At 38.4% G+C, this 20,710-nt stretch overlaps 1 protein-coding gene and 1 pseudogene across 1 annotated transcript in view; one reads left to right on the forward strand and one right to left on the reverse strand.

Annotated features, from left to right (window-relative positions):
* The window catches only part of PDIA3 (protein disulfide isomerase family A member 3), a 25,376-nt gene extending 5,626 nt beyond the window's left edge, over nt 1–19,750 (forward strand). Inside the window, exons 2-13 of the mRNA XM_077880890.1 lie at nt 701–779; nt 2,957–3,074; nt 8,562–8,669; nt 10,049–10,178; nt 14,344–14,460; nt 14,744–14,869; nt 15,408–15,590; nt 16,580–16,688; nt 17,500–17,628; nt 18,174–18,253; nt 19,214–19,271; nt 19,481–19,750. Coding sequence (XP_077737016.1) covers nt 701–779; nt 2,957–3,074; nt 8,562–8,669; nt 10,049–10,178; nt 14,344–14,460; nt 14,744–14,869; nt 15,408–15,590; nt 16,580–16,688; nt 17,500–17,628; nt 18,174–18,253; nt 19,214–19,271; nt 19,481–19,594 — 1,351 coding nt within the window. The 3' untranslated portion in view covers nt 19,595–19,750. The remainder of the gene's footprint in view (nt 1–700; nt 780–2,956; nt 3,075–8,561; nt 8,670–10,048; nt 10,179–14,343; nt 14,461–14,743; nt 14,870–15,407; nt 15,591–16,579; nt 16,689–17,499; nt 17,629–18,173; nt 18,254–19,213; nt 19,272–19,480) is intronic.
* Nucleotides 7,020–7,173, reverse strand: LOC144303701 (U2 spliceosomal RNA; annotated as a pseudogene).
* Nucleotides 19,751–20,710: the final 960 nt, after the last annotated feature.

The following is a 20,710-nucleotide window of genomic DNA, read 5'->3' on the forward strand; positions in this document are numbered from 1 at the left end:
AAGAGACGACATACAGCTGGTACTAGCTATACATTGATGAGGAGTATCATCCCCCCTTCCCCCATTGCATATACAGTTTGCATGTGGGACTCTTAGGACTTCCAAGCTAGGAGCAGGTGTTTCTGATGGCCCTTTGGGGAAAATATTCTGACAATGTTTTATCCTCATCAGTTCTTACAGCCAGTTGAACTGTGTAGCTGTAAAAACAGGGTTTGCCATCTTAAATATGTCATTCTAATGCTGTGTTGAAACTTGGTTGAGAAGAAAAAAGGCTCCAACAGCTGCTAAAATATCTATTTATAGCAAATGAGTGGCTTTTGGGCCTCATTCTGCTACCCCTTCAAACTGGATTTCTGGACAAAGGGATTCCTATTTGAAGGAATGGAGAAAAAGTACTTGATGATTCCTAAAGTGTTAAGAATCATCATCATTAAGAGTTATCTTAGAACCTTATAAGGTTTCAATCACTGTATTTTTAAGAATCACTGTGCTCGTTTCGTAAGGGATAGTACCTTCACTTTCTTAGCTCTGGTTACTTTATCAGTAAGGGATGTTGTTCAGGTGATATTTTTGCTTTTAAAAGCAGCTACTAGTTCAAAAGTGGTCTTATAGTTTGAGATTTTTCCTAGAAAAACATGATTAATAATCTTGAAGGATTAAACTGAGAATTTGGCTTTTTAAAAAATATATATTTATATAGGTGTGGACACTGCAAGAGGCTTGCCCCTGAGTATGAAGCCGCAGCAACCAGATTAAAAGGAATAGTCCCGTTAGCAAAGGTGAGTATGGGCAGATTTTTCATTAAAGGAAATGGGGTACTTTCCATATGATCTCTCTCATATGTGGAATTTACATAAGAAAACAGCTGGACATATGGGATGGGGAAAGGAAAAACAGGAGAGGGAAACCAGCCATAAGTGGTTCCTAAGGGCAGAAAACAAACAGGGTTGTTGGAGGGAGGTGGGTGGGGAAAGGGCCAGATGGGTGATGGGTATTAAGGAGGGCACTTGTAAAGAGCACTGGGTGTTGTATGTAAGTGATGAATCATTGACTTCTCCATAAACTAATTTTTTTTAAAGATTTTATTCATTTTAGAGAGGCATGTACAAACAGGGGAAGGGGCAAAGGAAAAAGAGAATCTCAAGCAGACTCCACTAAGCCTGAAGCCTGACGTGGACTCTGAGTGGGGCTCGATCTCCCAACCCTGAGATTATGATCTGAGCAGAAATCAGGAGTTGGGCCCCTCAAATGAACCACCCAGGCACCCCTCCAGTAACCAATATTGCACTGTATGTTAACTAAAATTTAAAATTAAAAAAAAAGAAAAAGAAAATGGAGTATATTAAATAGTAGTTTGTAAAATTAACATTCATTTTCTCTACTCTTAGGGTACTAAGAAGAGAATGCCAGTTTCTGGGCAAATACACAACCGACTATTGTATTAATTATGGTTTCTAAAGATTAAAAGTAGTGAAACTAAGGGACTTACTGGGATAAGAAAGGTAAAATATACGGTAAATAAGAATTAAGGGGCAAATATGGAAAGTAAAAGTATAGTAGTCAAGGTTAAAAGAAAATTATTGAATAAATGAGTTCCCTAAACTACCTTATGATATTCATAACGATGAGAATAGAAAGATTATGAGTTATTGTAAGTATGTAACTGTTCAACTGTAAACTTGGTATTTCCTTTTATAATCATAGTAACACTTCTAGAGTTTTGCCATTATTCTATAGTAAACCCATAGTTGCTGTAGTGTAAAAGCTCACATCTTGGAGCACCTGGGTAGCTCTGTTGGTTAAGGGTCCAACTTGATTTCAGCTCAGGGTCATGAAATTGAGCCCCACTTTTCCGGCTCCATGCTGAGTGCAGAGCCGGCTTAAGATTCTCTCCCTCTTTCTCTACCCCTCCCCTCCCCAATGCGTTTGCGTGCACACTCAAATAATTAAATAAAAGCTCATATCTTGGTCAGCCTTGAATAAATAGTTCATGCATATATAGTACTGTTTTTGGAAACTGCTTTTAATCCTGATGTTTCTGTGGTGATTTTCCTTGGGTTGGTGGGGGGAGTTCAGTTATGATTTAATTCTGCCTTGTGTGGCTATAGCTTGTGTTACTATGGACACATTACTTTTCTAAACCTTAGTTTATGGTAAAGCATTGGGACCATACCTCAGAATCTTAAGCAAATTGCCTGTAGCACGGCCAACTTTAGAATAAATAGCTAAATAGATAGGAGTTGTTTTCCTTCTTCCTAATAGGTCTCTCTAGATCTACCTCGTTTAGCCCATATTAAGACTAGCTCGGGGAGCATTGAATCAAATATTGATATTCAAGTATTGAATCAAATCTAAATGATTTGCCAAATCAATTTATACTCCACTCTGCCTAAGGAGTATGTAATGTACCTCCATCTATCCATCCATCCCCTTGATAATAATCACAATCAAAGTAAGAAAGATACTGTTAGTAGCTTACTAACATGTAGGAGGTCCAACAATCTAAATTTTAACTACTACTTTACTTTAGGTGATTGTGATGTAACTAGCCCTACACCAGTCTGCCTTTAATTTTTTTTTAATTTTTATTTATTTATGATAGTCACAGAGAGAGAGAGAGAGGCGCAGAGACACAGGCAGAGGGAGAAGCAGGCTCCATGCACCAGGAGCCCGATGTGGGATTCGATCCCGGGTCTCCAGGATCGCGCCCTGGGCCAAAGGCAGGTGCCAAACCGCTGCGCCACCCAGGGATCCCCCAGTCTGCCTTTAAAATATTATGTTCAAAAAAAAAAAAAAATTATGTTAAAAAAAATATATATATATAATGTTTTGTGGCATGTGTGCAAAAAGTCACTTGATCCTCTTATGATTTGACCAGTCTTAATATTCTGGGGATATAGGAGGAGCCTGCAACATGCATCTGGATAACAGATGGTTCATATATCTTAATCTCTAGGTTGATTGTACTGCCAACACAAACACCTGTAATAAGTATGGAGTCAGTGGATATCCAACCCTGAAGATATTTAGAGATGGTGAAGAAGCTGGTGCTTATGATGGGCCTAGGACTGCCGGTAAGGATCCTGGATTACGTTCTGGAAACTGAATTTGTTAAGTACCCTGTTTTTGTAGTGTGAACATGACATTTTTCTATATGACATACTTGCAGTTTTAAAAATTCCTCTTTTAAAGAGGTCAGTTTAGTATTTAACCAAAGACTTCTCTAAATAAACAGATAATGTAAGTAATGTAGGCAATACTTGAGTTATAAGGTCTACTAGGCATTTTTTCATTTGACATATTTATTGAGTACTTACTCTGTGCCAGATATTCCAGATATATTAGAGGTGCTCTGTTTATTGATAAAGTTTCTTCTCTTACTTGCTTACATTCTGGGAAATGAAGAGAAGGCAACAAACAAGTTTAAAAGTATATATAGTTAACTACTTTACATCCAAAAACACAATAGAAAATAACAAGTGTTGACAAGGAAGCAGAGAAAGTAGAACCATTTTTGCACTATTGGTGTGAATGTAAAATGGTTTAGCTGCTATGAAAACAGTATGGAAGTTCCTGAAAATTTTTAAAAAATAAAATTACTGAATGATCTAGCAATTCTTCTGAATATATACTCCCCAAAATTAAGAGCAGAGTCTCAAAGATATATTTGTATGCCCATGTTTATAGCTGCGTTATTTACAATAGCAAAAAGGTAGAAGCAACCTAAGTGTCTTATTAATGGATGACTGGACATACAAAATGCAACATATTATTAATAATTATATAAAAATGTATATATGATACAGTGGAATGTTCAGTCTCAGAAAAAGAAGTTCTGACATGTGCTATAACATGGATGAACCTTGAAGACATTATGCTAAGTGAGATAAGCCAATCCCAAAAGATAGATACCATGACACTGCAACTTATGTGAGGTTCCTGGTGTAGTAAAATTCATAGAGACAGAAAGTAGAATGGTGATTCCCAGGGAGTATGGGAAAATGGGGAGTTTTTTTAATGGGTAGAGTTTCAGTTTTACTGTGCAACAGTGTGAATGTACTTAATGCCACAGAACTGTACACTGTAAAATAGTTAAAATTTTATGTTATGTATATTTTATCACAATTAAAAATTATTTAATTTCAGTGTAGAAGATCAATTCATTTAGTGATAAGAGCATTAAAGGAGAAAAATAAAACCATATGATATGATAGTGACTGGGTTTGGGAGTACTGCATCATCAGAGTTATCAGGGCTGTAACCTTTGAGCTGAGACCTGAATAAGAATGAGCTAGCCTTGAAGATCTGAGCCAGAGCCTTCCAAGTAGAGGGAAAGGCCCTAAAGTGTATAAAAAGGCATTAAAGTATAACCAAGCTTGGTGAGTTCAAGGGACAGAAAGACCATGTGGCTTCAGTATAAATAGCGTGGATGACAGATTAAGTTTTTGTGTTTTTTGTTTTTTGTTTTTTTTTTTAAGAAGATTTTTAATTTATTGAGAAGAAGGGGAATGAAGGAGAGAGCACAAACAAGCAGAGGGAGCAGCAGAGGGAGAAGCAGGCTCCCCACTGAGCAGGGAGCCAGATGCGGGGCTCAATCTTAGAACCCTGGGATCGGGGATCCCTGGGTGGCGCAGCGGTTTGGCGCCTGCCTTTGGCCCAGGGCGCAATCCTGGAGACCCGGGATCGAGTCCCACGTTGGGCTCCCGGTGCATGGAGCCTGCTTCTCCCTCTGCCTGTGTCTCTGCCTCTCTCTCTCTCTCTCTCTCTCTCTCTGTGAATATCAGAAATAAATAAAAAATTTAAAAAAAATAAAAAAAAAAAAAAAGAACCCTGGGATCATGATCTGAGCTGAAGGCAAATGCTCAACCCACTGAGCCACCCAGGTGCCCCAACAAATGAAGGTTTGAAAGGCAAATGGGGATTGGATCAAATATAATCAATTATAGCACCTAAAATTGATGAGAAAAAATATTTTGGACAGTTTGGCCTTGAGTCTTTCAAATAATGAGGCCTGTTTTACTTTTTCACAATGGAAAGCTAAGAGAAAAAGGGGTTCAATGGGTATTTTAGGGAGGTGGAATGTTTTCAGTCTTCATGGCTGTTATTCGTATACAAACATCTGTTTAACACGGCCACTGCCTAACTCTTACATCATCTTAAGATTGTTTCATTTTAGGATCTTTGCCCTGGTTATGTTCACAGCCCCAATTGATTTTCCCCTATGTTTGCATGGCTTGCTCCTTTTTGTCATTCAGATCATGGCTTAACTTTTATCTCCCAGAGGCTTTCCCAGGCCACCAGACCTAAGGTAGCCACCCAGTCATTTTCTTATCACATCATCTTCTTCCTTCTCTATATAGTGCTTGTTATTATGATTTTTTAATTGTTTATTTGGAGATTTTGTTTATTATTCGGGAATTTACTTAAACTTTAAGCTCTAAGAAAGCAGAGACCTTGTTTATTTTACTACTCTGTCTCCAGTGCAGACTCTTCACATGCAGGAGATACTCAGTAACTCTTTGTTGAATGCATAAAAAAATACTTTGATTCAACTGAAGTCATTTAGTCAGCACTTAAATTTGATATATCTAAGTACAGAAAGGGGAAAAAAAGCTTTTTTTTTCCTGGGCTTAAAAGTATTTTTTTTTTTAAGATTTTATTTATTTATTCATGAGAGACAGAGAGACAGAGACAGAGAGAGGCAAAGACACAGGCAGAAGGAGAAGCAGGCTCCATGCAAGGAGCCCGACCTGGGACTTGATCCCAGGTCTCCAGGATTACACCCTGGGCTGAAGGTGGCGCTAAACTGCCGAGCCACCCGGGCTGCCCCTGGGCTTAAAAGTATTGAAGGCAGAGATACAGGCAGAGGGAGAAGCAGGCTCCATGCACCGGGAGCCTGACGTGGGATTCGATCCCGGGTCTCCAGGATCGCGCCCTGGGCCAAAGGCAGGCGCTAAACCGCTGCGCCACCCAGGGATCCCTTGAAATATTTTTCTGAACTTGAACGTGTCTTAACTAAATTGTAGGTGAACCCAGTTAGACTGCTACTGGTCAGATGTTGTTACTTGGGCTGTAACATAGATTTCTTAAATTTAAGAATTTCTTGGTATCTGACTAGGAGGTCAGTTGTTTGGCTACTTAGAATATATTATTTTGTTCATGTACTCCTCTGTGAACTATGCTGTGTGCTCTCCTGCTTAAATTGGTTGCTCCACACTCCCATTATATCTTCCAGAGAATTTTACATATTTAGGGAGAAAAGTAACACTTCTTATCATAGCCTCAGGTTAAAGTCCTTTTAATTTATATCATGATATAGTAATAATAATCTTGAAGACCAAGCAAATCATATTCAATTTCAATTAATCTGTTGATGCAACCCCTCATATATGCGGAGTTGAGGAAAACATTTATTTTATTTATTTATTTATTTAAAGATTTTTTTATTTGTTTATTCATGAGAGACATCGAGAGAGAGGCAGAGACACAGGCAGAGGGAGAAGCAGGTTCCATGCAGGGAGCCCAATGTGGGACTCAATCCCGGGACTCCAGGATCACGCCCTGGGCCAAAGGCAGACGCTCAACCACTGAGCCACCCAGGGGTCCTGAGGAAAACATTTAAAAGGTGGAAGAAAGTCCATGACTGGAGAGAGAAGGAACATTAGAAGAAATGCAGAGTAGGCTCAGTCATGTTGGAAGAGTTTAACAGTACTCTGTCTCAGCTAGTTAACAAGTCATTAGAGTGCTTAGAAGAGAAAGAGGGTACAAGAGGTAGAATATTATGGAGGAGGAGTACCACCTCTGACCTGTGGGCATTTTGAGCCTCTGAATGGTTTCAGTGAATTCCAGAAGAAAGTTGATAAATGATCTAGGGGATAAAATGATTTACTTATCTAGCCCATTTTACCTCAGTAGGAAAGTGTGATGTAGGTGGATCCTGTACATGGCATAATTGACCCATATATAGTAAAACCTTTACACAAGCTAGCCAAGTTAGTGTATTTTCTGCCTTAAAAATGTAAGGCTACAAATGACTCTTTATGCTACTTAATAATAAGGGATTTGTTTACTTAATTTATTTGTAAAATGGATGTTTCTCAAACTCACGTGCTAATAAGTATTATTCTAGAGCTAGGTTTACACTTGATCTTAGCCAAAAGGCCGAGAAGCGATAGAGCTAGGTTTATATCACTGAGCAAAACAGACAAAAATCCTTATGCATTTGGAATTTACTCTGTAGTGGAGAGAGATAGATGAAAATAATAAGGAAAGAGTATTAGGTATGTGGAAAGTGCTCTAGAGAAATATAAAGTGGGGGAAGGGAATTCCGGAGTGTTGCAGGTGAATAGGTTTTAGTTTACAATGGGATGTTCAGGGAGAGCTTATTTGAGAAGATGACATTTGAGTAAAGACCTAAAAGGAGGTGAGGAAGGGAGTCAGGAGAATATCTGGGGAAAGAATGTGCTAGGCAGAGAGAATAACATGAACAAAGACATTATTAATTTCTACTATTATAAACACTTTAATACATCCCTGGTAAAGGTATAAATAAGTACAGTCTCTTTGGGGAGGCATTGTGACACTTATAAATGCATGTATTCTTTGACCCAGTGAATCCATTTCTAGAAATTGACCCTAAAATGTATTTAATCATGTGCAAAATGACCTTAGTATAAGATTGTTTATTGCAGGGGATCCCTGGGTGGCTCAGCAGTTTAACGCCTGCCTTTGGTGGAGTGTGATCCTGGAGTTCCGGGATCAAGTCCCACATCCTCCATCTGCATGGAGCCTGCTTCTCCCTCTGCCTGTCTCTGTGTCTCTCTTTCTCTCTCTCTCTCTGTGTCTCTCATGAATAAATAAATAAAATCTTAAAAAAAAGATTGTTTATTGCAGAATTACTTAGAACAGCAAGAAATTGGAAACAAATGTTTATCATATGTCTGGATAAATAAATTATGGTACATCCATACAGTGAAACACTATGTAGGTATAAAAAAGACTGTGGTAGCTCTTTATGTACATTGGCGTAAATTATCTCCAAACTATATTAGATGACACAAAATACAGAGCAGCATAGGTGTATGCTGCCATTTGGGGAGAAAAAAAAACAGAATAGGGGGATCCCTGGGTGGCGCAGCGGTTTAGCGCCTGACTTTGGCCCAGGGCGCAATCCTGGAGACCCGGGATCAAATTCCACATCGGGCTCCCGGTGCATGGAGCCTGCTTCTCCCTCTGCCTGTGTCTCTGCCTCTCTCTCTCTCTCTCTCTCTCTCTCTCTGACTATCATAAATAAATAAATAAAATTTTTTTAAAAAGAAAAAGAATAAATATGTAATTGCTTATTTATTCATAATATGTCTATTTTAAAGGTTATTAAGTAATCTCCACACCCAACATGGAGCTCCAACTTAGAACCCCGAGATTGAGAGTCACATGCTCCACCAACTGAGCCAGCCAGATGCTCCCACTTTTGAAACTTTTGAACTTTGAATTATATGAATGATTGTTTTCTTAAAACTTAGCAATTTGTGTTGCTATGATCTTTCATCTTACCTTTTAAGATGGAATTGTTAGCCATCTGAAGAAGCAGGCAGGACCAGCCTCAGTTCCTCTCAGGACCGAGGAAGAATTTGAGAAGTTCATTAGTGATAAAGATGCTTCTGTGGTGGGTAAGTAGCAAATATTTGATTATACAACAAAATTATCAACTTGGTTTTAAAAGCCGTTTGTATCTGAGTAAACAGTAAAGTTAAACCAGTTTAAGAAACCTTGGGGGCAGTTGAAAAAACAACTCATAGACTAAGGTCAGCATTACTATAATGTGGAAAAAATTGGTTTCATTGGAGTGGCTTTGTGTTCTTATAAATAAAGATATAATTTCGGTTAAAGACCTGAAATAGAAATATCTTCAACCTAGAAATATCTTCAACTTTTTCTATCACATCTGAGACTTGGAGATTTAACTCAGTAGGGTAGTTAAGATTGAAAATAAAGTTTTAAGGTGGGAGGATATTAGTAAATAATAAGCCTCTGTGTCTACTGTAGTAGAGGATTTAGTTCTTGAGATGAAATTGCTAGGATTTGTGTATATTTATACAGCAGCCTTTGCTTTCTCAGGTGTTTCTCAGGTATCTCATTTTATCCTTAAAATAACTTGCAGTTAAACACATTCTACATCTTGGGTGTTCTTACTTTTGTTTTAAGTGTAAGTATAAAATAAATTTAAACATACATCTGGGGATCCCTGGGTGGTGCAGCGGTTTAGCACCTACCTTTGGCCCAGGGCGCGATCCTGGAGACCCAGGATCGAATCCCACGTCGGGCTCCCGGTGCATGGAGCCTGCTTCTCCCTCTGCCTATGTCTCTGCCTCTCTCTCTCTCTCTCTCTCTCTGTAACTATCATAAATAAATAAAAATTTAAAAAATAAATAAATAAACATACAATCTATTTGTGCTTCTCTTAATCTTGTAATTATAATAAAACTGACTTTCTGGAAGTAGAAGATGGTTTGTAACTTAAATTTGACTAAAAGCCCCTTATCATCTGGATTTTACTAATTCTGTATATTTTCAAGGAGTTAACTATAAGCAGACATTTAATAAACACTTAGGTTTCAGTCACTTTTCTAGTCTTGAAGTTCTGAAGAAAAGTAAAAAAAATACAGTGAAGTAAATTGATGGTTTATTTTGACATACTGTCTTATTTGATCCTTCTGACACCTAAAATAGTCCCTGAAACTCTAAGAAGTTAAGTAATTTGCCCAAATCTGTTTAACTGTGAAAAACTAGAAAAGGCTTGAACTCTGACAAATCCTCTCCCTTGGCTCCCTGGGACAAAAATTTTTTTAAAGGGTAGAGGGAAAATTCTAATCCTAAGTATTTTACCAAATATCCTAGGTACTCATGGCAAAGCAGACTTAGTCCTCTTGCCTTTCTCACTGTACTTATCTATACATAGAATGAAGGCTTTGAAAATAGAAGAATTTTAAAGTTTGAATATGTTTCAGCACTTACTGTTTCTTCCTTGTGTTTGATATTTTTTGTATAGGTTTTTTCCAAGATTTATTTAGTGAAGCTCATTCTGAGTTTCTAAAAGCAGCCAGCAACTTGCGGGATAACTACCGATTTGCACACACTAATGTGGAGTCTCTGGTGAACAAATATGATGATGATGGAGAGTAAGTAATTGAGTTAAATACCCTGGTAAATTTCTGGACCAAGTACTAATTGTATCAACTGGTACAATTGATTTTTATGCATTGTTCTTCCAAAACATTTACTAAGCTAAGTGTGAGGAACTATTGCTGCTTTTGAGGTACATCTAGTAGGGGGAGATAGTGAATATATTTAAAAATGTAAGTGTTAAGTGAATGTTATAGGTGTTAACAATAGAAGTCTAGGCAGGATGTGCCAGAAAAACAGGCAGTGATTTTTTTTCTTTGAGGTGAAGAGTAGTATCAGAAAAAACTTCATAGAGGTGGTGATTCTTGAAGTGTTGAAATGTAAGTTTTACCAGGCAGGTTGTGGCAATTGGGATAAAAATTTTTCCAGATAAACTTGCCTGGGTGGCTCAGTCAGTTAAGCATCTGTTGCTTGATCTCAGCTCAGGTCTTGATCTCAGGGTCCTGAGTTCAAGCCCCACATTGGGCTCTATGTTGGGCATGGAGCCAAGCCTATTTAGATAAATAGATAGATAGATAGATAGATAGATAGATAGATAAATTATATATATACACACACACACACACTCTTCCAGATTGAGCAGCAGAAGTGAAGGCCCCAAGATGTGAAACAACTTAGGAATGTTGAGACCTAGAGTACTACTGAAGTATTGTTTATAAATGAGGTGATAGTGAAAGGTAAGCAGAGACCAAATTATAGAAGACTTTTAATTTTATCTTTTAGACATGTGAGAGCCATTGAAAGACTTTGAGTGAGAGAGTAATGTGATTTTGTGTTTCAGAAGAAAAGTTTCTGGTACCCATGTGATGATGGTTTGAAAGGGGAGGAATAGTAAGGTACTAAGAGTCTAAACTAAAGGTGACCTCTAAGAGACTAAATTTGGGCAGCATCAGGGACATGGAGAAGGAGAGAGTATAAAAAATATAAACAGTAGGATTTGGTCCCTAGCCATGTGTGAGAAGAAAGAAGATTTAGAATGAGTCTAGGTTTCTATATCTTGGATGACTGGGTCAACAATAGATATCAAGCTGGGAAAAAGATGAAGAGAAACAAATTTGAAGGGCATGATGAGTTTGTTTTGGCCCAGCGAGTGAAAACTTTGTGAGATATCCAGATGGTGAAGAGCCAGTAGACAACTGGATAAATGAGGTTAGAATTCGGGAAGAGTTCTAAACTAGAGATAACATTTATAGGTCAAGCACATGTAAATAGTTATTGAAACTATGACACTAGCTAGATCACTCAGGGTGAGCATATAAAGAAGAACAGTGTGCTAAGGCCTAGTATTACTGATTTACATTTAACAAAATATGTGATGTTTACTGTGTGCCATTTACTACTGACTTATTTAATCCTCTTAACAACTGGTAAGACAGATCTGTTATTATTACCATTTTATAGGAGAGAAAAGACTGAAAGAGGTTAAGTAATTTGCCTAGCTTCACAGCCCTTAATAAGTAGCAGAACTAGGATTTGAACCTAGAAAGTCTGGATGCAAAGTTGTAGGTTTGACTGCCTTTTAGATTAAGACACATCAGGTCTGTCAATGGATCTGGAGCCACCTTTGGCTCATTAAACACATAAAACAGTCTGTTAACCTTATATGTGTTCATTGTGGCTGCCTTTAAAGTGACCTATCAACTTCTGATTGGAAGTCTTACTGAGCTAAAATTAACAAGACAGGAAACAACAAATGTTGGTGAGGATGTGGAGAAAGGGGAACCCTCTTGTACTGTTGGTGAGAATGCAAGCTGGTACAGCCACCCTGGAAAACAGTGTGGAAGTTCCTCAAGAAGTTAAAAATAGAGCTACTCTATGAACCAGCAATTGCACTACTGGGTATTTGCCCCAAGGATACAGATATAGTGAAACAATGGGACACCTGCACCCAGTGTTCATAACAGCAGTGTCTACAATAGCCAAACTGTGGAAGGAGCCATGATGCCCTTTGACAGATGAATGGATAAAGAAGACATGGTAGATGTATACAATGGAATATTACTTAGCCATCAAAAAGGATGAATATCTACCATTGATGTGGGTGGAACTGGAGGGGGTTATGCTGAATGAAATAAGTCAGTTGGAGAAAGATAATTATCATATGGTTTCACTCATGTGGAATATAAGAAATAGTGAAAGGGACCATAAGGGAATAGTTGGGAGGACTGAGTGGGGAAAAATTAGAGAGGAAGACAAACCATGATAGATGCCTAACTCTGTAAAACAGGGTTACAGAAGGGGAAGTGGTGGGGGGGGATAGGGTAAATGGGTGACAAGCATTAAGGAGGGCACACGATGAGATGAGTGCTGGGTGTTATATGTTGGCAAATTGAATTTAAATAAAATATTTTTTAAAAGTTCTTGATGGAGATCCCTGGGTGGCTCAGTGGTTTAGCGCCTGCCTTCGGCCCAGGGCGTGATCCTGGGGTCCCAGGATTGAGTCCCACACTGGGCTCCTTGCATGGAGCCTGCTTCTCCCTCTGCCTGTGTCTCTGCCTCTGTCTCTCTCTCCCTCCCTCCCTCCCTGTGTCTCATGAACGAATAAATAAAATCTTAAAAAAAAGTCTTATTGAGAAGACCTTATGTAAAGGGTGTCTTATTAAAGTCATCATGTGTATACCAAGGTCATAACATCATTAAAGATTATATTTGGAACTGCTGGATTTCTGTTTTTTAAGAATAACTGCTCTGAAGTTGATAACTACACTGAAAAAACCCCCACAATATTAGGCCTGTTTACATTTTTGTTTGTCCAGCATGTTTGTATTAGGTTCCCAAAAAGCCTCTTTTTTTTTTTTTAAGAGGGGAGGAGGAGAAGGGGATAGAGAATTTTCAACAGACTGCCCGCTGAGCATGGAGCCTGACATGGGGCTCGCTCTCACAACCCTAAGATCATGACCTGAGACAAAATCAAGAGTCAGTCAGACACATAACCGAATGAACCACCCAGGTACCCCTAAAATGCCTGTGTTTTAACTGACATAAAGTCAATGGTTAATACTTGAAGAGTGAGAGGGATATAAGGACTTAAAGGGCTGAGGCCTAGCCAAAAACAAGTGATAAAGTTGTATGTGGGTGGGTGTGTAGTGGAGGGAGGAGGAATGAATGAAGAAGAACCCAGAGGTGAGATATTAGTAGTCAGAATAGTGGCATTTTCTGAGAAAGCTGGTACTTGACATAAACCCATAACTTGGAACGAAATTGGGGTTCAGTTTTAGCTGAACAAGACTAGACATTTAAAAAGGAATTTGCTTCAAGTGTTCAATGGAGTGAAGAGACCGTGGCTTAGAGGGGCAAAATAGTACCAGCAAGACAAAAATTGATAAACTTGGTTTGTTGGGATAGAGAAGTCTAGAACAAAGGCATTTCTAATGAACTCCAGCTAAACATACCTATAATTATTTACCTACCTAGAGAGTTTTATAGCTAGCTGGGAGGGATCTTAAAGATATTTTCTGGGATGCCTGGGTGCTCAGCAGTTGAGCGTTTGCCTTCAGCTCAGGACGTGATCCCAGGGTCCAGGGATTGAGTCCTGCATTGGGCTCCCTGTGAGGAGCCTGCTTCTCCCTCTGCCCTTGTCTCTGCCTCTCTCTCATGAATGAATAAATAAAATCTTAAAAAAAAAAAAAGACATTTTCTCTACTGAAGTATTCTTTTACTATGTGGGAGAGTTGGATTTTCAAGAAGAGTGCCAGGCAAGGTACCTTCCATTAAGAGTAAGCTCTACTTTATTGTACATCCTAGGATTTGGAGGTAGGTTGGGTACTGTTACTGTTTTTAAAGGTTTGGAAATTAGTCATCTACTCTAACACCCTTAAATCCCCTTTTGTACTGATGAAAAAACTTAAGCTCAAAAGGATTCAACTGATACCTGGCACAGGGTCTTTTAAATTAATAGGGCTAGAATTAGAACCAAAGTCTCCTAACTTTCCACCCAAGGTTTATTAAACCTTCATTCATACCTAATTATTGCACTTGAGATTAACATGGTTAGCACCTTAGCTTTGATGTTGCCAAGTCTTTGGTCCCAGAAAAGAGTCCTTATATGTTTAAATGGTGAGAGTAAAAGTGGTAGCAAGAGTAGATAGTCTGAGCTTTAAATAAAAGATGGAAGACCATCTGCTGCCTATCTGCTAATAGCTTTTTTTTTTTTTTTTAAAGGGGTATCACCTTGTTTCGTCCTTCACATCTGATGAATAAGTTTGAGGACAAGACTGTGGCATATATAGAACAGAAGATGACCAGTGGCAAGATTAAAAAATTTATCCAAGAAAACATGTGAGTACCTTTTTATATCTTGTTTGGGAATACTTGGCTTTATATCTCAGTTTTTAAGCAGACCCATGTTTTGGATTAGATAGCCTTATTCAAGGGATTGAACGATAATAGTTGAAGTTTATACTAAAGCAGTAATATATGGACCCTAGAACTCCTAGAAGGTATATTGCTCGGTACTTTTATGTTTAAAGCTCTTTTCTTTATAAAGTGCTATCAGTTACTTTGTGATAATTCTATAAACTAGCTAAATCTGCCAAATTTGATAATAGATTATTTATTTCAGTTTTGGGATCTGCCCTCACATGACAGAAGACAATAAAGATTTGATACAGGGCAAGGACTTACTTGTGGCTTACTATGATGTGGACTATGAAAAGAATGCTAAAGGTTCCAACTACTGGAGAAACAGGTAATAAAGATGATTTTTCCCATTGTAAATAAGTTTACCCAGTGTGTAAACAGTTTTTTCTCATTATCTTGTTACACTGTATAATGTGAGAGCCAACAAGAATGGAAAGATTTCCCTCCCCAAAACCCTTTGAAACTGTTAAGGACAAATAACAAACTATTTCCAAAGTTTATAAATATCAAATAATAATATTAAATATTTAAAATACTGTGTCTATTTGCCCACTCAAATGTTAGTGCATTTTATCCTTCTAAATTTTCTTTTCAGATCAGTCATTATGCCTGCAATAGTTTAGTTATATAATATAGGAAGATTCAGTGGGAATGGACTGGTACCACCAGGTTGGCAGTGAAGTTCAGTAAGACTTTGGAGTGTACTATACTCTGTCTTGGTGCTCAAGAATATAGTTCGGATGGATTCCAGAGGGCTGCATGGACTGTAAAATTTAGTGTTGGCTTTCTGGCTTCTTGCTTCATGATTTCAGAAATGATTTACCTCTATGTTATAAATCTTGGCATAAATGTCTCATTTCCCACAGAGTGATGATGGTAGCAAAGAAATTCCTAGATGCTGGAAACAAGCTCAACTTTGCTGTAGCTAGCCGCAAAACTTTTAGCCACGAACTTTCTGATTTTGGCTTGGAAAGCACTGCTGGAGAGATTCCTGTTGTTGCTATCAGAACTGCAAAAGGAGAGAAGTTTGTCATGCAAGAGGAGTTCTCGTGAGTTACAAGTTAACATGGGTTTGGGATTTTATTCTGTAAAGAAACGTCAAGCCTTTTTACACTACTAAGGATTTATAAAAAAGAACATTAGAATGTGAAGATAGATCTAGCCAAGACCTGTGATTATCATTTTTCTCAATTAATTTAATTAATTATAAGTACTTTAAGGATAACAATCCTTAATAAATTCTGAAAAGTAACAAAATGATGGCAGCTTGAAATACTTACATGATTGTTTCCACCTTGCCATTAGAAATAGTAGATAGGGATGCCTGAATGGCTTAGTGGTTTGAGCGTCTGCCTTTGGCTCAGGGCATGATCCTGGTTTCAGGGATCAAGTCCCACACTGGGCTCCCTGTGAGGAGCCTGCTTCTCACTCTATGTCTCTGCCTCTGTGTGTGTGTCTCATGAATAAATAAAATCTTTTTAAAAAAAGAAAGAAATAGTAGAGAACATTGGACAGTCTCTTTGAGATTGCTGTAATTTTGGACCATTGCAACCTCCTCCCATCCCTACAGAATGCCTTTTCTTCTTGGAATACTACCCTGGCATAAGGTAAACTCGGAATGGAAAGATCTTAAAACCCTGAAAAAGTATGACTTTTCACCTTCTGAGACATTGGGAGACCAAAACTGTAGGAAATTTTCTTTGTGAGCAAATCAGTAAAACAAGGTACCATAAATAGGCAGTATTCTCCAGAGCAACAAAGATCTGGTTCTTTTGAAGAAGTGAATTTCTAGAAGACCAATGTTTTCTTCCTTCTGACCTTTCTAATCCACAAAGAACACATTAGAAATACAAAGAGGTAGTTTTTTTGTTGCTGTTCAGTCAGTAGATCTGCATTTTGAGAAATAAGCTCCTGTTTTTAGCTTCTAGTTTCTGACTTTGAAATTGAAGTGAAAATATGTAGAAACTATTCTAAGAAATTGCTTTTAAACTTCTCAGTGGAAGATTAACAAACCTGACCCTTGTCTTTCTAATTGCAGACGTGATGGCAAGGCTCTTGAAAGATTCCTGCAGGATTACTTTGATGGCAACCTGAAGAGGTATCTGAAGTCTGAGCCCATCCCAGAAAGCAATGATGGGCCAGTAAAGGTGAGGTGTTCATAGCCTCACCAAGGCACTAAGCAGCTTCCTGTCCTCATCTCACATTCCCCCTTCCCACGCTTTTAGTTTTATTGAGATATGATTGACTTTCCTCATTTCTTTATTCTAAAAAATGCTGGGTCTAAGTGAGACCTTGTTGGCTATGTTTTTGTTTTTGTTTGTCCTCACCTCCCTGAGTCATAAAATATGCATTGGCAGAGCTCAATGCTCAGTAGGGGCAAGAATATAAAATTTTGAATTTTTGATGGTATTTATATTAGAATTAAGTTACTCTTTGGGATAGAGCAAGCTAACCTCTAAGAATAGTTTCAAAATTATTGATTTGAGATTAGGGAATGGGGATCCCTGGGTGGCGCAGCAGTTTGGTGCCTGCCTTTGGCCCGGGGTGCAATCCTGGAGACCCGGGATCGAATCCCACGTCGGGCTCCCTGCATGGAGCCTGCTTCTCCCTCTGCCTGTGTCTCTGCCTCTCTGTCTCTCTCTGTGTGACTATCATGAATAAATAAATAAAATCTGTAAAAAAAAAAAAAAAAATGAGATTAGGGAATGGTTGGGTAGTGATTTCCTAGAACTTCCTGAAAAAAGTTTGATAGTGAGAGACATGGGAATGAGTTGGTTGGAAATGACCTAGACAGTGATCAGAACATTTTTTATATAGTCTATAAATGTAATTTGGGTTTCAGTAACGTATTTCCAGTCTAGCATATCAAATTTGAGAGAGTTTGGGTCCAAAAATATAGCATATGAATTGTATTCTTTACCTTGCCTTACCAACTAGAGGATCTTTGGTATATTCCAGGTAGTGGTAGCGGAGAATTTTGATGAAATAGTGAATGACGAAAATAAAGATGTGCTGATTGAATTTTATGCTCCTTGGTGTGGTCACTGTAAGAATCTGGAGCCTAAGTATAAAGAACTGGGAGAGAAGGTAAGTCAGCCCTATTCTGAAGATAAAATTGACTTGGGAATTGAACACATATTTAGCATTGGCTAAATTAGTTATCCTAATTAGTTTATTACCAAAGTAAAGGTAGATTTTTTCAGCTGTCTACTGTTTACTTTCTTCTGACTGTCCCCTTAGTGACTGTAGCCTGTGTAGTGCCTCAGACATCTGTTCTGACTTTCCACTCCAAAGAATCAATCTAGATTTTAGTTAAAAAAGTATCTAGGCTTCTGAATTTTGGTAATGGCTTATATGAATCCATTATGTTCCTCTTGACTTAGCCCTTGTAATGTTTTATTTAGGCCAGGTAATTTTGAAGGTGGCTATAAATAGAGTCTTAATATGTAGAAACCAAGAGGAAAAAAGGAAGACTGTGGAAAGCTAGATATTATGTGCAGATCTCACTTTTCTTCCTATCTGAGCAGAATTTATCCAAGTATTTAAAAAGGAGATTATTTTAAGTGCTGATTTAACTAAGTGTCCTCAGTCACCAAAACCTCAAAGTTTAAATAAAAGTTTTGTATTAACAGCTCAGAAAAGACCCCAATATTATCATAGCCAAGATGGATGCCACAGCCAATGATGTGCCTTCTCCATATGAAGTCAGAGGGTAAGTAGATTAAAAGCTAATAAAAGTGTCTAGGCAATTGATGGGAAAAATAAGTTTATAAACCATTTATTGGGCATGGTATAGGGAGTGGATCCCTCTTTACAGTTGAGCACAGAACTACTAATGCTTTCCTGGCTTAGAATTCTGCTTCATGGACCCACAATGACTGCCACAGATTTCGTGAGCTCTCATATTACTGAGTTTTGATAGGATGTAACCTAGCCACTGATGAAGAATAGTATCTGTTCAGAAATAGAAATTGAGGTACCTAGTGGCTTAGTCTCTTAAGCATTGAACTCTTGATTTCAGCTCAGGTCATGATCCTCAGGGTTGTGAGATTGAGCCCCACATAGGGCTGCATGCTCAGTGAGGAGTCTGCTTGAGATTCTTTCCCCCTCCCTTTCCCTCTGCTCCTCCCTCCATTTGTGTTCTCTCTCTCTCTCTCTCTCTCTCTCTCAAGTAAATAAATCTTTAAAAAGGAGAGAGAGAGAGAGAGAGAGAAATCATGAGGGGCACCTGGGTGGCTCAGTTGTTTAAGCATCCAACTCTTTTTTTTTTTTTTTTTAAGCATCCAACTCTTAATTTCAGTTCATATCATGATCTAAGGGCTGTGAGATCAAGCCCCAGGACAGCTCTGTTGGGCGTGGAGCCTGCTTAAGATTCTTTCCCTCTCCCCCTCAACTCCTGCTTGCATGTACTCACTCTCTAAAAAAAGAGAAAGAAAAGAAAAAAGAAAAGAAAGAGAAAGAAATAGAAATCATGAGAAGTTATTCCAAGAAAGAAAGAAAGAGAAAGAGAGAGAGAGAAAGAGAGAGAGAGAGAGAGAAAGAAAGAAAGAGAGAGAGAGAGAGAGAGATAGAAATCATGAGAAGTTATTCCCAGAAACAGTAACTGGAGAAGTATATGTTGGAGTTACTCTGATACCTGAAATGAGTTAACATTTTTTTTTTTTTTACCCAGTTTTCCTACCATCTACTTCTCTCCAGCCAACAAGAAGCTAAATCCAAAGAAATATGAAGTAAGTACATTGTCTAATCTCCCCACAAATACACACATACACATGCATATCCAGTTCTTTGAGTTTTATTTAACTGGAAACTTTTAATTTCATGGTCAATATATGTGGTTACTAATGTGCTTTTACAAACTCAAAAGTCCTCCTACTGGGGAAAAAATCCAGGGTTCTTTAAAAGGTTAAAAATTTCAGAATAATCTTTCTGTTTTCAGGGTGGCCGTGAATTAAGTGACTTTATTAGCTATCTACAACGAGAGGCAACAAACCCCCCTGTAATTCAAGAAGAAAAAGCCAAGAAGAAGAAGAAGGCACAGGAGGATCTCTAAAGCAGCAGCCAAACATGCCACTTTGTAAAAGGACTCTTCCATCAGAGATGGGAAGACCATTGGGGAGGACTGGGACCCATGTGGGATTATTACTCTCAGGGCAGAGAGGACAGAATGGATATAATCTAAATCCCGTTAAATTTTCTCTAAACTGTTTCTTAGCTGCACTGTTTATGGAAATACCAGGACCAGTTGATGTTTGTGGTTTTGGGAAAAATTATTTGTGTTGGGGGGAATGTTGTGGGGGTGGGGGGACTGAGTTGGGGGGTTATTTTCTAATTTTTTTTGTACATTTGGAACAGTGACAATAAATAAGCCCCCTTTAAACTGTCTTTTTTATAAGAGATGGGGAACCAAGGTTTTCTAGATCAGCACTGTCCAATAGAACTTTCTGCAATGTTAGGAATATTCTATAATCTTCATTGTCTAATACATGTAGCTACTGAGCATTTGAAATATGGCTAAGAACTATATTTTAAATTTTCATTGATTTAGTCACCCATAGAGGTAGTGGCTGCCATATTGGTCAGTGCTGCTGTAGACCAACTGGGTCCAGAGTTATCACCTGTAAATCCTTTCCAAATTTCATCACTTTCTATCCTTACATGTTAGGGCCTAGGCCCCTAGCCTGATGATTAGAGCAGGTGAGGGATTTTTCTTGTTGGGCTCTGTTTCTGGCCCTGCTCATACCGTAAGAATGGATTACTACTGACCCTTGCCATGCAGCTGAGCATGTTTATATTTCCCAAGGGCTAGTCTCTGCCCAAAACTGCCCTGGATAGGTGAGGCATCAGGTTGGGGTTCTATCCAAGTTGTTTCAGGAATTGCTGACATTGCTGGGTACAACTCTCTCCCCCAAACTCCAGGGTATGGCCCATTAATGGAACTGGGAAAGGCAGTATCATTCTGGGTTATGAATGAAGCATCCACTTTCTCCTGCAACAATGAGGAACAAAATGGATAGAAGTGATGTGATCTTTTGTTCAGATGAATTTCCCTCTTCTTGTGGGTATATCTAATTCTTATCTGCAGTTAAAGTTTTCAGTACTGGCTAATTACAGATAGGAGCCCTATCTGGGGATCCTCAACCTCTATGTTTTGAAAAAGAGATCTTTA

This window comes from Canis aureus, chromosome 32 (assembly GCF_053574225.1).
Source record: "Canis aureus isolate CA01 chromosome 32, VMU_Caureus_v.1.0, whole genome shotgun sequence".
Lineage (NCBI taxonomy): Eukaryota > Metazoa > Chordata > Mammalia > Carnivora > Canidae > Canis > Canis aureus.